The 14,247-nt window shown below is 52.8% G+C and overlaps 1 protein-coding gene across 1 annotated transcript in view; it reads left to right on the top strand.

Annotated features, from left to right (window-relative positions):
* Positions 1-14,013, top strand: part of LOC118700292 (netrin receptor UNC5B-like) — a 61,895-nt gene extending 47,882 nt beyond the window's left edge. The window contains exons 4-17 of the mRNA XM_036404681.2: positions 1,789-1,892; positions 2,404-2,584; positions 3,520-3,687; positions 4,530-4,694; positions 5,379-5,411; positions 5,909-6,103; positions 6,974-7,369; positions 7,941-8,028; positions 8,113-8,281; positions 8,783-9,016; positions 10,234-10,383; positions 11,203-11,367; positions 11,455-11,642; positions 12,764-14,013. Coding sequence (XP_036260574.1) covers positions 1,789-1,892; positions 2,404-2,584; positions 3,520-3,687; positions 4,530-4,694; positions 5,379-5,411; positions 5,909-6,103; positions 6,974-7,369; positions 7,941-8,028; positions 8,113-8,281; positions 8,783-9,016; positions 10,234-10,383; positions 11,203-11,367; positions 11,455-11,642; positions 12,764-12,929 — 2,402 coding nt within the window. The 3' untranslated portion in view covers positions 12,930-14,013. The remainder of the gene's footprint in view (positions 1-1,788; positions 1,893-2,403; positions 2,585-3,519; positions 3,688-4,529; positions 4,695-5,378; positions 5,412-5,908; positions 6,104-6,973; positions 7,370-7,940; positions 8,029-8,112; positions 8,282-8,782; positions 9,017-10,233; positions 10,384-11,202; positions 11,368-11,454; positions 11,643-12,763) is intronic.
* The last annotated feature ends 234 nt before the right edge of the window (positions 14,014-14,247 follow it).

Here is a 14,247-nt window from a genome sequence, read left to right as displayed (position 1 = left end):
TCTGTGCTGCTTCAGTGTGTAATTCTGGGCTGCTTGTGAGGGGATGGTGAGCTCTCTGCACAGAGCAGGGAGATAAAACAATTCCTGCTCCAGCTGGGGACCAAGGACAAATGATCCAAATCTCAGGCCCAAGAGCACAAACAACGTGGGTTGGAGAGAGAAAAACAAGAAAGGATGGGACTGCATGGGCTAAAGATGTAATTGGACAATTAACTCTAATATGCAAATGGAGCAGAACTTACAAAAGTCACCCCCGTGCATTTTGTGGCCATTTTGGTTCGTCTTGGGTGCAGCCCAAGGTGGATCCATGGAGGCCTGTTAATAAATCCCTGCTTTTTTCTTTAACTCCGTCTGGCCTCTATTCTAGGTCAGCCTTACAAGGCATCACTCCCTTTTCCAAATGTCCTTCTCCACTTTCTGATGAGTTTGGGATGACCCATCCCTGCAGGATGACCCTGGTTTTCTCACCCCACCCCAGCTGTAGCTTTGTTTGTGAGACTCACCATCCCTCCCTGCAGGGCGGTGGCACTAGCTGGCACATTTGCCAGGTCGAAATGTCCTTTTCCACTTTCTGATGAGTTTAGGATGACCCATCCCTGCTGGATGACCCTGGTTTTCTCACCCCACCCCAGCTGTAGCTTTGTGAGGGTCACCATGCCCACTGGCCAGGGTGGTGGCACTAGCAGGGTTAACGCTGCGGTGCCCAGCAGCGTGCTCAGCGCTTCCCAGGGTTTTATTATCCTTAATAACCCAACGTTTATTATCCTTAATAACCCAACGGATGGCACCTTGCATGCTCAGCGACTCCGTGTCCTCCCAGTCCCTGCTGTCACATGTCACTGCCCTGAGCTGCTCCTGGGGGTGTCAGCCTGATCAAAGAGCCAGTTAGTCAGGCTGAGCACACCTGAATTTGCTCAATTAGCAGATGAGATGGCAGAGCTACAGGGGGACAGCCAGGCTTGCCCGATCCCAAATGGATTTGGCTATTAGAGGGGTAATAATCCAACATGTTACCCAAAACAGATCAGCTGTGCTGCTGAAGGGTTATGCTGGGAAAACCAGAGACTAACAGAATCATAGAATCACAGAAAGTTTTGTGTTGGAAGGGAGCTTAAAACTGACCTAATTTTAACCCCATCCCATAGGGAGGGACACCGTCCTCTAGACCAGCTTGCTCCAAACCCCCTCGAGTCTGGCCTTGAACACTTCCCTCTTGTTTTTTGGAGTAGAGGGTTCAGGAGCCACGTGGAGAGAGAGGTCTGGGAGCTGTAGCAGGGGATTGCAGCACCATCTAGTGATGCTCCTGCTCCTTCCCAGGCTCTGGAGCAGGACACTGCTGTGTCCCCCACATCCTGAGGGGCTCTGCTGGGAGGGATGAAGAAACAGTGGATAAGCTGAGCTTAGCCCCAAAAGGAAAACACAGGATGGGGTATAAGCTTTCATGCACATGAAGGAGGAAGTGTATCATCCACCATGTGCTGCCCCAAATCCATCCTGGAAAACATGGTCCTTCAGCTCCTTCCTCCCTGGGCACGTTTTGCCCTGGCTGTCTATGCCAGAGGGACTTCCTGACTCGAGGAAGTCGACTATGATAGAATTTGTTTTATTTTTAGGGCTGTGTTTTGTTCTAGGGGGGTTGGCAGTTGCATCTAACCCCTCCCCTTACTATGGGGTGCTGGGGCTAGTTGTAGCAGCGTGTGCTTGGTGCTGAGGTGCTCACCAAAGTTTTGGAGGCTGCCCTGTTCCTGCTGCAGGCTGCTAACCCCTGGCTTCTCCTTCCCCTCCCAGACCTACGGAAGAACTTTGATCAGGAGCCTCTGGGCAAGGAGGTGCCACTGGAGCACGAGGTGCTGCTGCAGTGCCGCCCACCTGAGGGAGTCCCACAGGCTGAGGTGAGTGGCTCCTGAAGGAATACATGTGGGGTATCCCATCCCATCCCATCCCATCCCATCCCATCCCATCCCATCCCATCCCATCCCATCTCCTGTCAGCTCTCATTCAGCAGAATGGTTTATTTTGGGCAGCACCCTCTCCCACGCTTCCTGAGGTGCCTCAGAGGGAAGATCTGACAAGGAGGCACCCAGGGAGTTGTCTGGATGGGAGCAGTCACCAGTGGGAGCTGAGGGCTGGGAAGATCAGTTTGGATTGGTTTTCCTACCATGGTAGTGGAGCTTTCCTTGCCCACAGCTCTGTCAGCCACTGGGAGCTGTGTGTTGGAGGGAGCCACAGTGTCTCATCCTTGGCCAAATCACCAGTAACGTGCCCCAGTCAGGCCTGGTTTGGCCCAGTTTTTCAGGAGAAATAAATCCAGTCAGAGGCAGGGTTGTCCACTCAGTGGTTGAAGTGCTGAGGACATCTTTGGTCTTGGTGATGGCTTAATCCCATCCCCTCTTTTCGTGCCAGGTGGAGTGGCTGAGGAACGAGGACGTCATTGATCCCAGCCAGGACACCAATTTCCTGATCACCATTGATCACAACCTGATCATCAAGCAGGCCCGGCTGCTGGACACTGCCAACTACACCTGCATGGCCAAGAACATCGTGGCCAAGCGCCGGAGCACCACGGCCGCTGTCATCGTCTACGGTACCGGCCCGCAAGGGGACCTGTGGTGCTGGCTGTGTCCCCAAGCCAAGGGGCATTATGGGCATTTCCTGGGAGGGGTAGGAGTCAATTAGTACATGGTGTTAGGTGATATAAACAATATCTGCAGAACAGGAGCCTCTAGTGGCTTCTACAGGCAGTAAGGAGAGGTTTGAGGTGGAGGGGTGGAGGTGTTTCCGAGCATTCTCAACTGGGTGGGTGTGACTGTGTTCACAGGGGTCTTAGGTTGAGGGAAGAGATGAGGATCTGACTCCATGTTTCAGAAGGCTTGATTTATTATTTTATAGTATATATTACATTGAAACTATACTAAAAGAATAGAAGCAAGGATTTCATCAGAAGGCTGGCTAAGAATAGAATAGGAAGGAATGATAACAAAGGTTTGTGGCTCAGGCTCTCTGTGTGAGCCAGCTGGGCTGTGATTGGCCATTAATTACTAATATCCAACATGGGCCAATCAAAGATCTACCTGTTGCATTCCACAGCAGCAGATAATTAATGTTTACATTTTGTTCTTGAGGCCTCTCAGCTTCTCAGGAGGAAAAATCCTAAGGAAAGGATTTTTCATAAAAGTTGTCTGCGATAGGTAGGAGGGTGGATGGAGGTTGGATCCAGATGGATTGTTCTGACTCTCAAAGCAGCTAGAAAGCTGTATTTGGCTGCACTTTGCTATGAAATCAAAGATCTCCTCAGGGCCAGACACAAAAAATATTTGCCAAGTGGAAAAAGGACCAAAGCAGTCTTGAGCATCTCAGGCACCGGGTGGTGACACAAGAGGGAGTTTTGTGGTTTGCTGTTCACGAGGCTGAGCTGTAACAGGGTGTCACAGAAGGTGTAAGAACTTGAGGCTTAGCTCCAGCCCGAGGCTTAGCTGATGGATTGGGCTCCAGATTTGATTCTGCCCCTCTCCTCTGCAGTGAATGGTGGCTGGTCCACCTGGTCCGAGTGGTCTCCGTGCAACAACCGCTGTGGCCGGGGCTGGCAGAAGCGCACGCGGACCTGCACCAACCCCGCGCCCCTCAACGGCGGCTCCTTCTGCGACGGGCAGCCCTTCCAGAAAATCACCTGCACCACCCTCTGCCCAGGTGAGCAGGGCTCAGAGACTGCCATGCCCACGCTGCCTGTGCCCTAGGCTGTGGTTGGGATTGTTGGGATTGTTCAGCCTGGACCAGAGAGGGCGCTGAGGTGACCTTATTGCAGCCTTCCAGTACCTCAAGGGAGCCTACAAGGAACATGGAGAGAGTTTATTTACAGGGGCCTGGAGTGGCAGCAGAACACAGAATGTCTTCACACAGACAGGATTCAGAATGGCTTCACAGGGCAGGATTAGATGGGATATTGGGAAGAAATTCCCTGTGAGGGTGGGGAGGCCCTGGCAGAGGTTGCCCAGAGCAGCTGGGGCTTCTCCTGGATCCCTGGAAGTGCCCAAGGCCAGGTTGGATGGGGCTTGGAGCAGCCTGGGATAGTGGAAGGGGGCAGGGGGTTGGAACAAGCTGCTCTTTAGGAGCACTGGGATAACACTCCCCAAAGTGGGAAGGTTTTGCTGACCCTGCAGTGGACGGCGTGTGGACGGAATGGAGCAAGTGGTCAGTGGTTCAATGGGGCTTGGAGCAGCCTGAGATGGTGGAAGGTGTCCCTGCCCATGGCAGGGGGTTGAAACAAGCTGGTCTTTAGGAGCTCTGGGATAACACTCCCCAAATTGGGAAGGTTTTACTGACCCCACGGTGTCTGGTGCCTGCAGTGGACGTCATGTGGACAGAGTGGAGCAAGTGGTCAGTGGTTGAATGGGGCTTGGAGCACCCTGGGATAGTGGAAGGTGCCACTGCCAAATGGCAGGGGGTTGGCACAAGCTGCTCTTTAGGAGCACTGGGATAACATTCCCCAAAGTGAGAAGGTTTTGCTGACCCTGCTGTGTCTGTGCCTGCAGTGGATGGTGCCTGGACAGAGTGGAGCAAGTGGTCAGCGTGCAGCACCGAGTGCACCCACTGGCGCAGCCGCGAGTGCGCGGCCCCCGCGCCCCGCAACGGCGGCAAGGACTGCAGCGGGGTGCTGCTGGACTCCAAAAACTGCACTGACGGCCTCTGCCTGCACAGTGAGTACCCAGGAGGGTGCCCACGGCCATGGGGACGTGCCACAGAGATGCCACTCTGGCTGTGGCGCTCTGACATTGGCCATGCTTTGTTGGCTGTGCCTCCAAGCTGATGGAGCAGCCGTTGCCGCCTGAGTTTTAAGTGGTAACTGAAAACACCTTTGACAAGCAGATTTGTCCCTTCCAGAGTTATTTCTTACTTGGAGGAAGAGATACTAGGGAGTTTGGGGGATCTAAATGTGCTGCTGGCATTGAGGCCCCTGTCCCAGCCCTGTAGGTGTGGGGTCTCTGCTGGAATAAAGCTGGTTGTGGGTAGGCAGGGCAACAGGAGGGGTTTCTCAGCCGCACCATGAAAACACCTCCCCTGGCTCACAGCTGGGAGTTCTGGAGGTGGTTTTTGAGAAATAAATCTATAATGATGGTAATGATGCCGCTACCTGTGAGTGGGCATGCTGCAGGCAGCCAATGCTGCCACCTGCTGCTGTGTGACACCACTGTCCCCTTTACTGCCTGGGCAGGGGGATGTCCTTGTCACCATGCTTCTATCTGGGTTTGGGAATGCCCCAGGGAATGATGTTGATCTCCCACACCCCCCACCCTGGGCTGGCTTACCTCCCACTTTCTGTTTCATCTCATCCCCATCATCACCTTCACCTTTTTCTTTTCTAACTTTGTTTTTCCTAACAGATAAAAGAATTCTAAACGAGCCCAAAAGCCACCGTAAGTGCTCATTTCATGGCCATTCTTTTTTTGTTTGTTCCTGTGCTTTTGTTCTGTTTAATCCATGGCAGGGATTCCCTGGCAGCTGGGCGAGGACAGGGTGGGAAGATGGAACAACTAAAGCCCACTCCAAAACTCCTGTGGGCTCCTCAGGGTTGTCTCTGTTAGGATCTGAGGGTTGCTCACAGCTTCATGAACCTGAGCTGCACAAACCCAAAGTTTCTGGGACCCTTGATGCTCAGATGAAGTTTGCACAAGCTGTGGCCAGGTGTCCTCCAAAGGTCTGAGGGCTTCACCTCCATCTCATTCTCTGGCATTGCTCCTGACTTCCTACTCTTAGAAAACACTTTCCATCCTCTTGCCAGCCTTTCCAGCAGGCCCAGGGCACGTCCTTCCACCCATGCCTGAGTCAGTGGTAGGACTGGGGAGCGATGGTGGGTCCTGACGCGCTTTTCTGCTGCCCTTTTTCTCACCTCCGTGTCTTTAATCCCCCTCAGTGCTGGAGGCCACGGGCGATGTGGCCCTGTACGCCGGGCTGGTGGTGGCCATTTTTGTCTTCATTGTGATCCTCATGGCCGTGGGGGTGGTGGTGTACCGGAGGAGACGCCGTGATTTCGACACGGACATCACCGACTCCTCGGCCGCGCTGACCGGAGGCTTCCACCCCGTCAACTTCAAGACATCTCGGCATGGTAAGAGCTATGGAGGTCCTCACCAGCCCTAGGGTTAGCAGAAACAAAGTCACAGGAGAGAGTGGGTCCTCACTGGGCTCCCAGTCCTTTTTTCCTGAGGGAATATACTGATTTTTGAAGGCTGCAGTGGAAGTGGTCAGGTGTTGATGGTGGGAATCAGGGCAGCTTGGTCTGGTGCCCCATGGCAGGGGTTTGGAATGAGATGGTTTTGGAGGTCCCATCCAATCCAAACCATTCTGGGATCTCTCCCACTCAAGCAGTACTTCTCCATGCCCTTATTTCCACTGCTGTCCTCATCCCCTACCTGTGTTTGGTGCTCCTGCAGACAACCCTCAGCTGCTGCACCAGCTTGCTCTGGTGCCCCATGGCAGGGGTTTGGAATGAGATGAGAAGGTCCCATCCAACCCAAACCATTCTGGGATGTCTCCTACTCAAGCAGTACTTCTCCATGCCCTTGTTTCCACCTCTGTCCTCATCCCCTACCTGTGTTTGCTGCCCCTGCAGACAACCCTCAGCTGCTGCACCAGCTTGCTCTGGTGCCCCATGGCAGGGGTTTGGAATGAGATGGTTTTGGAGGTCCCATCCAATCCAAACCATTCTGGGATGTCTCCCACTCAAGCAGTACTTCTCCATGCCCTTGTTTCCACCTCTGTCCTCATCCCCTACCTGTGTTTGGTGCTCCTGCAGACAACCCTCAGCTGCTGCACCAGCTTGCTCTGGTGCCCCATGGCAGGGGTTTGGAATGAGATGGTTTTGGAGGTCCCATCCAATCCAAACCATTCTGGGATGTCTCCCACTCAAGCAGTACTTCTCCATGCCCTTGTTTCCACCTCTGTCCTCATCCCCTACCTGTGTTTGGTGCTCCTGCAGACAACCCTCAGCTGCTGCACCCGTCCATGCAGCCGGACCTGACGGCCAGCGCGGGCGTGTACCGCGGCCCCATGTACGCCCTGCAGGACTCCTCTGACAAGATCCCCATGACCAACTCCCCCCTGCTGGACCCCCTGCCCAGCCTCAAGATCAAGGTCTACAACTCCTCCACCGCCTCCTCCTCCTCGCCAGGGCTGCACGATGACACAGACCTGCTGGGAGGGGTCCCAGCCACCGGCACCTACCCGGGGGATGTGGCCAGGGACGGCCACTTTGCCAATGTGAGGAGCAAAGGCCTGGGCTCCCAGCACCTCCTCAGCCTGCCCCGGGAGCATGGCTACAGTGCCAGTGGCACATTTGGCTACCTGGGGGGAAGGCTCACCGTGCCAGGCACAGGTAAGCTGCTGGCTGGGATTGTGTGGCTGCTGGACCATCATCTTGTCCCTGCTTGAGCAGCCCTTTGCTGTCCCAAACGTGGCTCAGGGAAGGAAGGCAGAAAGCCATTCCCAAGCCAGGCATCTCAGGCTGGAGGTTACAGCCTCCTTGGGCTTGCCTTGGTCTTTCCCTGCCATTGATCCAAGGGCTAGCACCTTGCAAAAAAAACCACAAAGATTAGGATTTTCCTTCGTAGTGAAGAAAAAGCTTTGGCCTGGCTCATCCCTGCAAGCATGGGACAGCCCAGAGAAGCTGTGGCTGCCCCTGGATCCCCAGAAGTGTGAAAGGCCAAGATGGACAAGACTTGGAGCAGCCTGGCATAGTGGAAGGTGTCCCTGCCCAAGGCAGTGGGGGGGTGGAAACGGGTGATCTTTAAGGTCCCTTCCAAGCCAAAGCATTCCATGATTCTGTGACCTGGAGGTGCTCCTCTCTGTGCTGCCCTGGCTCCCTGCTCTCCTTGTGCTCTCTGGCTGGGATGGAGGGTGGTTTCTCCCTCATTCCCTGTGACTGAGCCCTGTGTGTGTCATTCCAGGGGTGAGCCTGCTGGTGCCCCACGGGGCCATCCCCCAGGGGAAGTTCTATGAGATGTACCTGGTGCTCAACAAGGCTGAGACCGCCCTGTAAGTCACCCCGCTGGCCACCCACCCTCCTCGCTGGCCACCAGGGAGCTCCCTGTCCAACCTGTGTCCCCTGTCCCTCCCCAGGCTGCCCTCTGAGGGCACACAGACCGTGCTGAGCCCTGCAGTGACCTGTGGGCCCACGGGCCTGCTCCTGTGCCGCCCCGTTGTCCTGACCATTCCCCACTGCGCCGACGTCGGCTCCTCGGACTGGATCTACCACCTGAAAACACAGTCCCACCAGGGAAACTGGGAGGTAAGGGGGCAAGCCAGGCTCTGCAGCCAGCAGAGACCCTGGGGGACAGGCACAACCCCTTGGATGATGGGCTGACATCCCTCAACATCCCTCAGTCTTGGTGTCTCTGTGTGATGGTGTTCACAGGGGTTCTTGGATGAGGGAAGAGACGAGGATCTGACTCCATGTTTCAGAAGGCTGATTTATTATTTTATGATATATATTATATTAAAACTATACTGAAAAAATAGAAGAAAGGATTTCATCAGAAGGCTGGTTAAGAATAGAATAGGAAGGAATGATAACAAAGGCTTGTGGCTTGGACAGAGAGTCAGCCAGCTGGGTTGTGATTGGCCATTAATTACAAATATCTAACATGGGCTAATCAAAGATGCACCTGTTGCATTCCACAGCAGCAGATAACCATTGGTTACATTTTGTTCCTGAGGCCTCTCAGCTTCTCAGGAGGAAAAATCTTAAGAAAAAGATTTTTCATAAGAGCTGTCTGTGACATCTCTGTAGGAAGTTGTGACCCTGGATGAGGAGACCCTCAACACTCCCTGCTACTGCCAGCTGGAAGCCAAGTCCTGCCACATTCTGCTGGACCAGCTTGGCACCTATGTCTTTGTGGGGGAGTCCTACTCCAGGTCAGCCATCAAGAGGCTCCAGCTGGCCATCTTTGCCCCCACTGTCTGCACCTCCCTGGAGTACAGCCTCAAGGTCTACTGCTTGGAGGACACGCCAGATGCCCTGAAGGTAAATATCCCCTTCCCAAAGCTGTTTGTGCTGGCAGCAGAATGCTGCCTGGTGCCTCTCAGGGTGGCCTAGCCCTGGGGAGCAGCCAACCTGATGCAACTGCCTGCAAAGTGACCACAGTGAAATAATGAGGTGTTTACTGCTTTGCCTGTCCTTCCTTGTCCTCTCTGAAGGAAACAGGGAGGGTGCTGTGTAGCTCCTCTGCTGGGACCCCTCCTGCAGGCATTACACCAGAGGTTTGGCTGCTGATGGGCAGGTTTTTTATAGATCCTGCAGGGATCCATGTCTCTCCCTGCCCTGGAAGGGTTTTTGTGACTGTGTTCACAGGGATCCAAGGATGAGGGAAGAGACTAGAATGTTGACTCCATGTTTCAGAAGGCTTGATTTATTATTTTATGATATATATTATATTAAAACTATACTAAAAGAATAGAAGAAAAGATTTCATCACAAGGCTATCTAAGAATAGAAAAAGAAAAAATGATAACAAAGGCTTGTGTCTTGGACAGAGAGTCTGAGACAGCTGGGTTGTGATTGGCCATTAATTAGAAACAACTAAAATGAGCCAATCCCAGATGCACCTGTTGCATTCCACAGCAGCAGATAATCAGTGTTTACATTTTGTTCCTGAGGCCTCTCAGCTTCTCAGGAGAAAAAATCCTAAGGAAAGGATTTTCCATAAAAGATGTCTGTGACAGGTTTTGTGGCATAGATAGCATTGAGTGCATCATGGGAGGCTGGAGTTTGGGTGCTTTGGCTGCCTGGACCCACCAGTGCTGGGGCTCTTTGGTTCCCTGTGACTTGTCCAGTGCATCCTGTTGGGATTGATGTGGTGCCTCTAGGTGGGGATGTAGGCAGGGCTGTGGCTCCTGGCTTTGTCTTTTTCTCCTAAAAGCTGCTGCTGTTTGGAAGGGATGGTGTTAAAAGCAGATAGAGTGGCAGGAGTCAGGTCAGGAGTGCCTGAGCCTTGTGCTGGAGCTTTGTGTTCTCCAAGGAATCATTTATGGATGCTCACATTAGGAAATTCAAGTTTTAGGTGAGGCTGGTGTATGAAATGAGCTGGCAAGTTCTGTTGGGGTGGCAAAAGCTGTTCTTCATGCTGGCTCTTCTTGGCAGCTCCTCTCCCCTCTCCATCCTGGCTTTGGGCATGGAGCTGGGCAGAGGAGCAGCCCCTGCCCTTCTCCTGGCTCTCACCCTGCCTGTCCTGGTGCCCACAGGAGGTGCTGGAGCTGGAGAGGACACTGGGAGGGTACCTGCTGGAGGAGCCCAAGCCCCTGCCCTTCAAGGACAGCTACCACAACCTGCGCCTCTCCATCCACGACATCCCCCACGCGCTGTGGAGGAGCAAACTGCTGGCCAAGTACCAGGTGAGGGGCTGACCTGGGGGCAGCTGGCCTCCCAGACTGGGAGCTCCATCTCAGCCAGGCATTAGAGGTGCTGAGTTGTCTCCCAAGAGGACAGAGGAGGAAGGGGATCAGTTTTCTGCTCTTTTTGGTGGGATGCTCTCTGTGAGGTCTGTCACTGGCCATGTACAAATCACAAACGGGACAGGGCTGCTGTGGAACGTGCCTTGAGCTGTTTCATTTTCCAGCATCACTCTCATTCCATGGTTATGACAATAGGAAGATGCCACCAGCTCACATCCCTGGCACCAGACCAAGAACTTAATGTTACAACTCACTTTAAAAGTTTTTTGACCAATCACACAAAGCAAAAGCACATTGACAGTAGTTCTATCCAACCACTGTAAGCACACGAATCTTTCTTTAAAACAACCTTGTTTATTTCAAATACAATACCTGCTTGTAAGCCTTAAAACACAATGCACAGAGCTCCATTATTAAGCTTCAAACTTCCTAATATCTTGCTAGATAAACTTTTCTGTAGCTTAGAGAGTTATTCTAGACAAGCATTAATACACAGACCATTGATCTATTTATATATTTATATAGTCCTTACTTTTCTACTTCTTGTATAATTTTTCTGCTGACCAATCTCATGGCTGCTGCTTAGCTCCAGTCACAGTTCTGCTGTCTCTGGGGCCTGCATTTTGCAGCTTTCCCAAAACCCTCTGATATTATGGATTCCCACAAGGTCCTGCTGTCCCACCTCACCCCTCACGGGGTGGCTGCAGGAGGTGGGAGCTGCTGGAGCCTTGGCTGAGCCCTTGCTTTGGTGGCCCACAGGAAATCCCCTTCTACCACATCTGGAGTGGCAGCCAGCGAGCTCTGCACTGCACCTTCACCCTGGAGAGGTACAGCCAGGCCTCCACCGAGCTCACCTGCAAGATCTGCGTCCGGCAGGTGGAAGGGGAAGGGCAGATCTTCCAGCTCCACGTCACGCTGGGAGAGGTGAGCAGAGGGGAGGGGAGGTGAGGGGACAGCTGGGGACACGCTGGGACGTTTCACCAACATCTCACCCTGTCCTTCCTCTTCCAGCACGGCAGCTCCTCCGACACCCTCCGCTCCCACCACAGCGGTGCCACCACCGCCTCCACCACCCAGGTGGGACCCTACGCCTTCAAAATCCCCCTCTCCATCCGGCAGAAGATCTGCAACAGCCTGGATGCTCCCAACTCCAGGGGCAATGACTGGAGACTTCTTGCCCAGAAGCTTTCCATGGACCGGTGGGTGTCCCCAGGCTTTGCTATCCCCTCCTGTGCCCCCAGCTGGGAGGCTTCACTCTGTGCTCCCTGCCAGCTGTAGACATCCATGGGGTTGTGTCCTGCTGTATAGGTCCATCCATAAATGGGGACATAGCTCTGCATAGTTATATCCATCTCTATCCTTGGGCACAATTTTAAATTTTAAAAGAGGCAAGGTTTAGATGAGATATTGGGAAGAAATTCTTCCCCTGGGGGTGGTGAGGCCCTGGCACAGGTGCCCAGAGAAGCTGCCCCATCCCTGGAAGTGTTCAAATCCAGGTTGGAGAGGGCTTGGAGCACCCTGGGATAATGGAAGGTGTCCCTGCCCATGGCAGGAAGGTTAGAACTAGATGATCTTGAAGGTCCCTTCCAACCCAATCAATTCTGACATCCATCTGTGCCACAGTCCTGTGTCTCCTGTCACTTTGAATGGCCCTTGTTTATCTGGGACAGTGGCTGTGCCGTTCCCACTTGGTTTCACCCCAGGACCAAAGGGAGAAGGGGTCATTTCACCAAAGCAAACGTTCCATTGCTTTTGCACGAATACCAGCTCTGTCTAAAAACTGCAGACATTCTCTGGAGGGCTTTGGCATTTACATTACAGCATTTCCATCCAAGTTCATGTTCCAAACAGGTCCATTGTGGTGGTGTTCACAGGGGTCTCAGGAAGAGGGAAGAGATGAGAATCTGACTCTTATTTCTTAGAAGGCTTGATTTATTATTTTATGATATATATTATATTAAAATTATACTAAAAGAATAGAAGAAAGGATTTCATCAGAAGGCTTGAAGAGAAAGGTAAAGAATGGAATGTATAACAAAAGCTTGTGTCTCTCAAGAGAGTCTGAGACAGCTGGACTGTAATTGGCTATTAATTAGAAACAACTGTATGAGACCAATCCCAGATGCACCTGTTGCATTCCACAGCAGCAGATAACCATTGGTTACATTTTGTTCCTGAGGCCTCTCAGCTTCTCAGGAGGAAAAATCCTAAGGAAAGGATTTTTCATAAAACATGTCTGTGACAGTGCAGCATCCTCCCTCCTGCCACTCCAAAGGGGCACCACAGCAGCCCAACCCTGTCCTCTGCTTCTCCCTTTCAGGTATCTGAACTACTTTGCCACCAAAGCCAGCCCCACGGGGGTGCTCCTGGACTTGTGGGAAGCCGAGCACCAGGATGATGGCGACCTCAACACCCTGGCCAGTGCCTTAGAGGAGATGGGCAAGAGCGAGATGCTGGTGGTCATGGCCACAGAGGGGGACTGCTGATGGGGCTCCCCACGCCTGGGGGGCCAGGAGGATGAAACAGGGGCTGAGGAAGGGTCCTCCCCCCCCCATGGCAGGGGGAGGCACATCCATCCTGAGCGGGGAGGGCGCTTCTCCCGCACCACTGGCAGCCTTAGAGACCCATCCTCAGCGTTTACAAGCAATCCAAGTGTTACACAGCATTCCTCCTCCTCCTCCTCGTGGCACGGGGAGGAATTAGGGCTTCTCGAGTTGGGATGGGGGCTTTCCTTTTCCTTCTTCTTTTTGGGTTCCCTTCCTCCTCCTTTAATAGCATTTCTGCGTGGAAGAGATGAATACAATCCAGGCTTAACTTCTGTCAAAGGCTTTAGGCAGCTTAACAAGGCAAATAGGAAAGAAAAAAAGGAAAAAAAAAAGTTTCTTAGGAAACGCAAATAATTTATTATCCAGATCTTTGGATGTGTCCTTTTTAAAAAAAAATAGAAAAAAAAAAGAAAAAAAAGATTTATAAATTTTTTTTTCGGTGTGTGAGAGCAAGAGCGTCGCTGTGGTCGGGGTGGCAGAGAGAGAGATTTCAATGGACACACTTTTGTAGGGAAAAGCGTGTGATCCAAGTGGAGGAAAGCATGTTTACATGTCCTGGGACCCCCAGGGAGTCCAGAGGTTGAAGTGCCTCTCCACCCCTCTGCTTCAGGGCCAGCTCAGACCCTTCCCAGGGCTTTTGTCCTTGCAAACTCCCTTTTCCCTAGCAGTGGGAATGACGGGTCCCACTCCACCTGCAAGGAGGGATGAGGGATGCTGCCCTGGATTTAGGGTTCAGGGTGGGCAGAGTGCATCCAGATCTGGGTATTTTTAATGAATTCTTCCCTGGCATGGTTTGGGGGAGCTTTTTAGGATGGCTACGCCTTCATTTACACAAGTTCAGTACAAACCAAAGATTTCAGTCCTGCACCAACCTCTGGACTCGAGGCTAAAGGGGAGGATGTTGTAAAGCCAGCAGGATTTTGCAGTGAGCACCCCAAACCTGGGCTTGGGGCTCAGAGGGAGGTGATGAGGGGGTGTGGAGGGGTCAGGGGAGAGCAGGGGCTGGTGGGCTGGGATGTGGCCACTTCAAGCTGCCTCCACTTCAGGTCCCTGCGCTCCTGCCTGGATTTTGATGCAGTATTCCAGCCCAGATTCAGGGAGGGGTACTCTGGTATTCCCAAGCTGCCAACCAGGCTGGGCATTTTCACATGAGGAGTGCTCAGGTTTTCCCCCTCACTGCAGCTCCTGCTTTTCCCTGGAACAGGGTTTTTATTGCAATGGGGAAGCTGTGGGGTGAAAGGAAAGTAATCCAGTGGTA

Source organism: Molothrus ater, chromosome 8, assembly GCF_012460135.2.
Source record: "Molothrus ater isolate BHLD 08-10-18 breed brown headed cowbird chromosome 8, BPBGC_Mater_1.1, whole genome shotgun sequence".
NCBI classification, from domain to species: Eukaryota; Metazoa; Chordata; class Aves; order Passeriformes; family Icteridae; genus Molothrus; species Molothrus ater.
The sequence above is the reverse complement of the archived record's forward strand: the minus strand, read 5'-3'. Positions and strand labels throughout refer to the sequence as shown.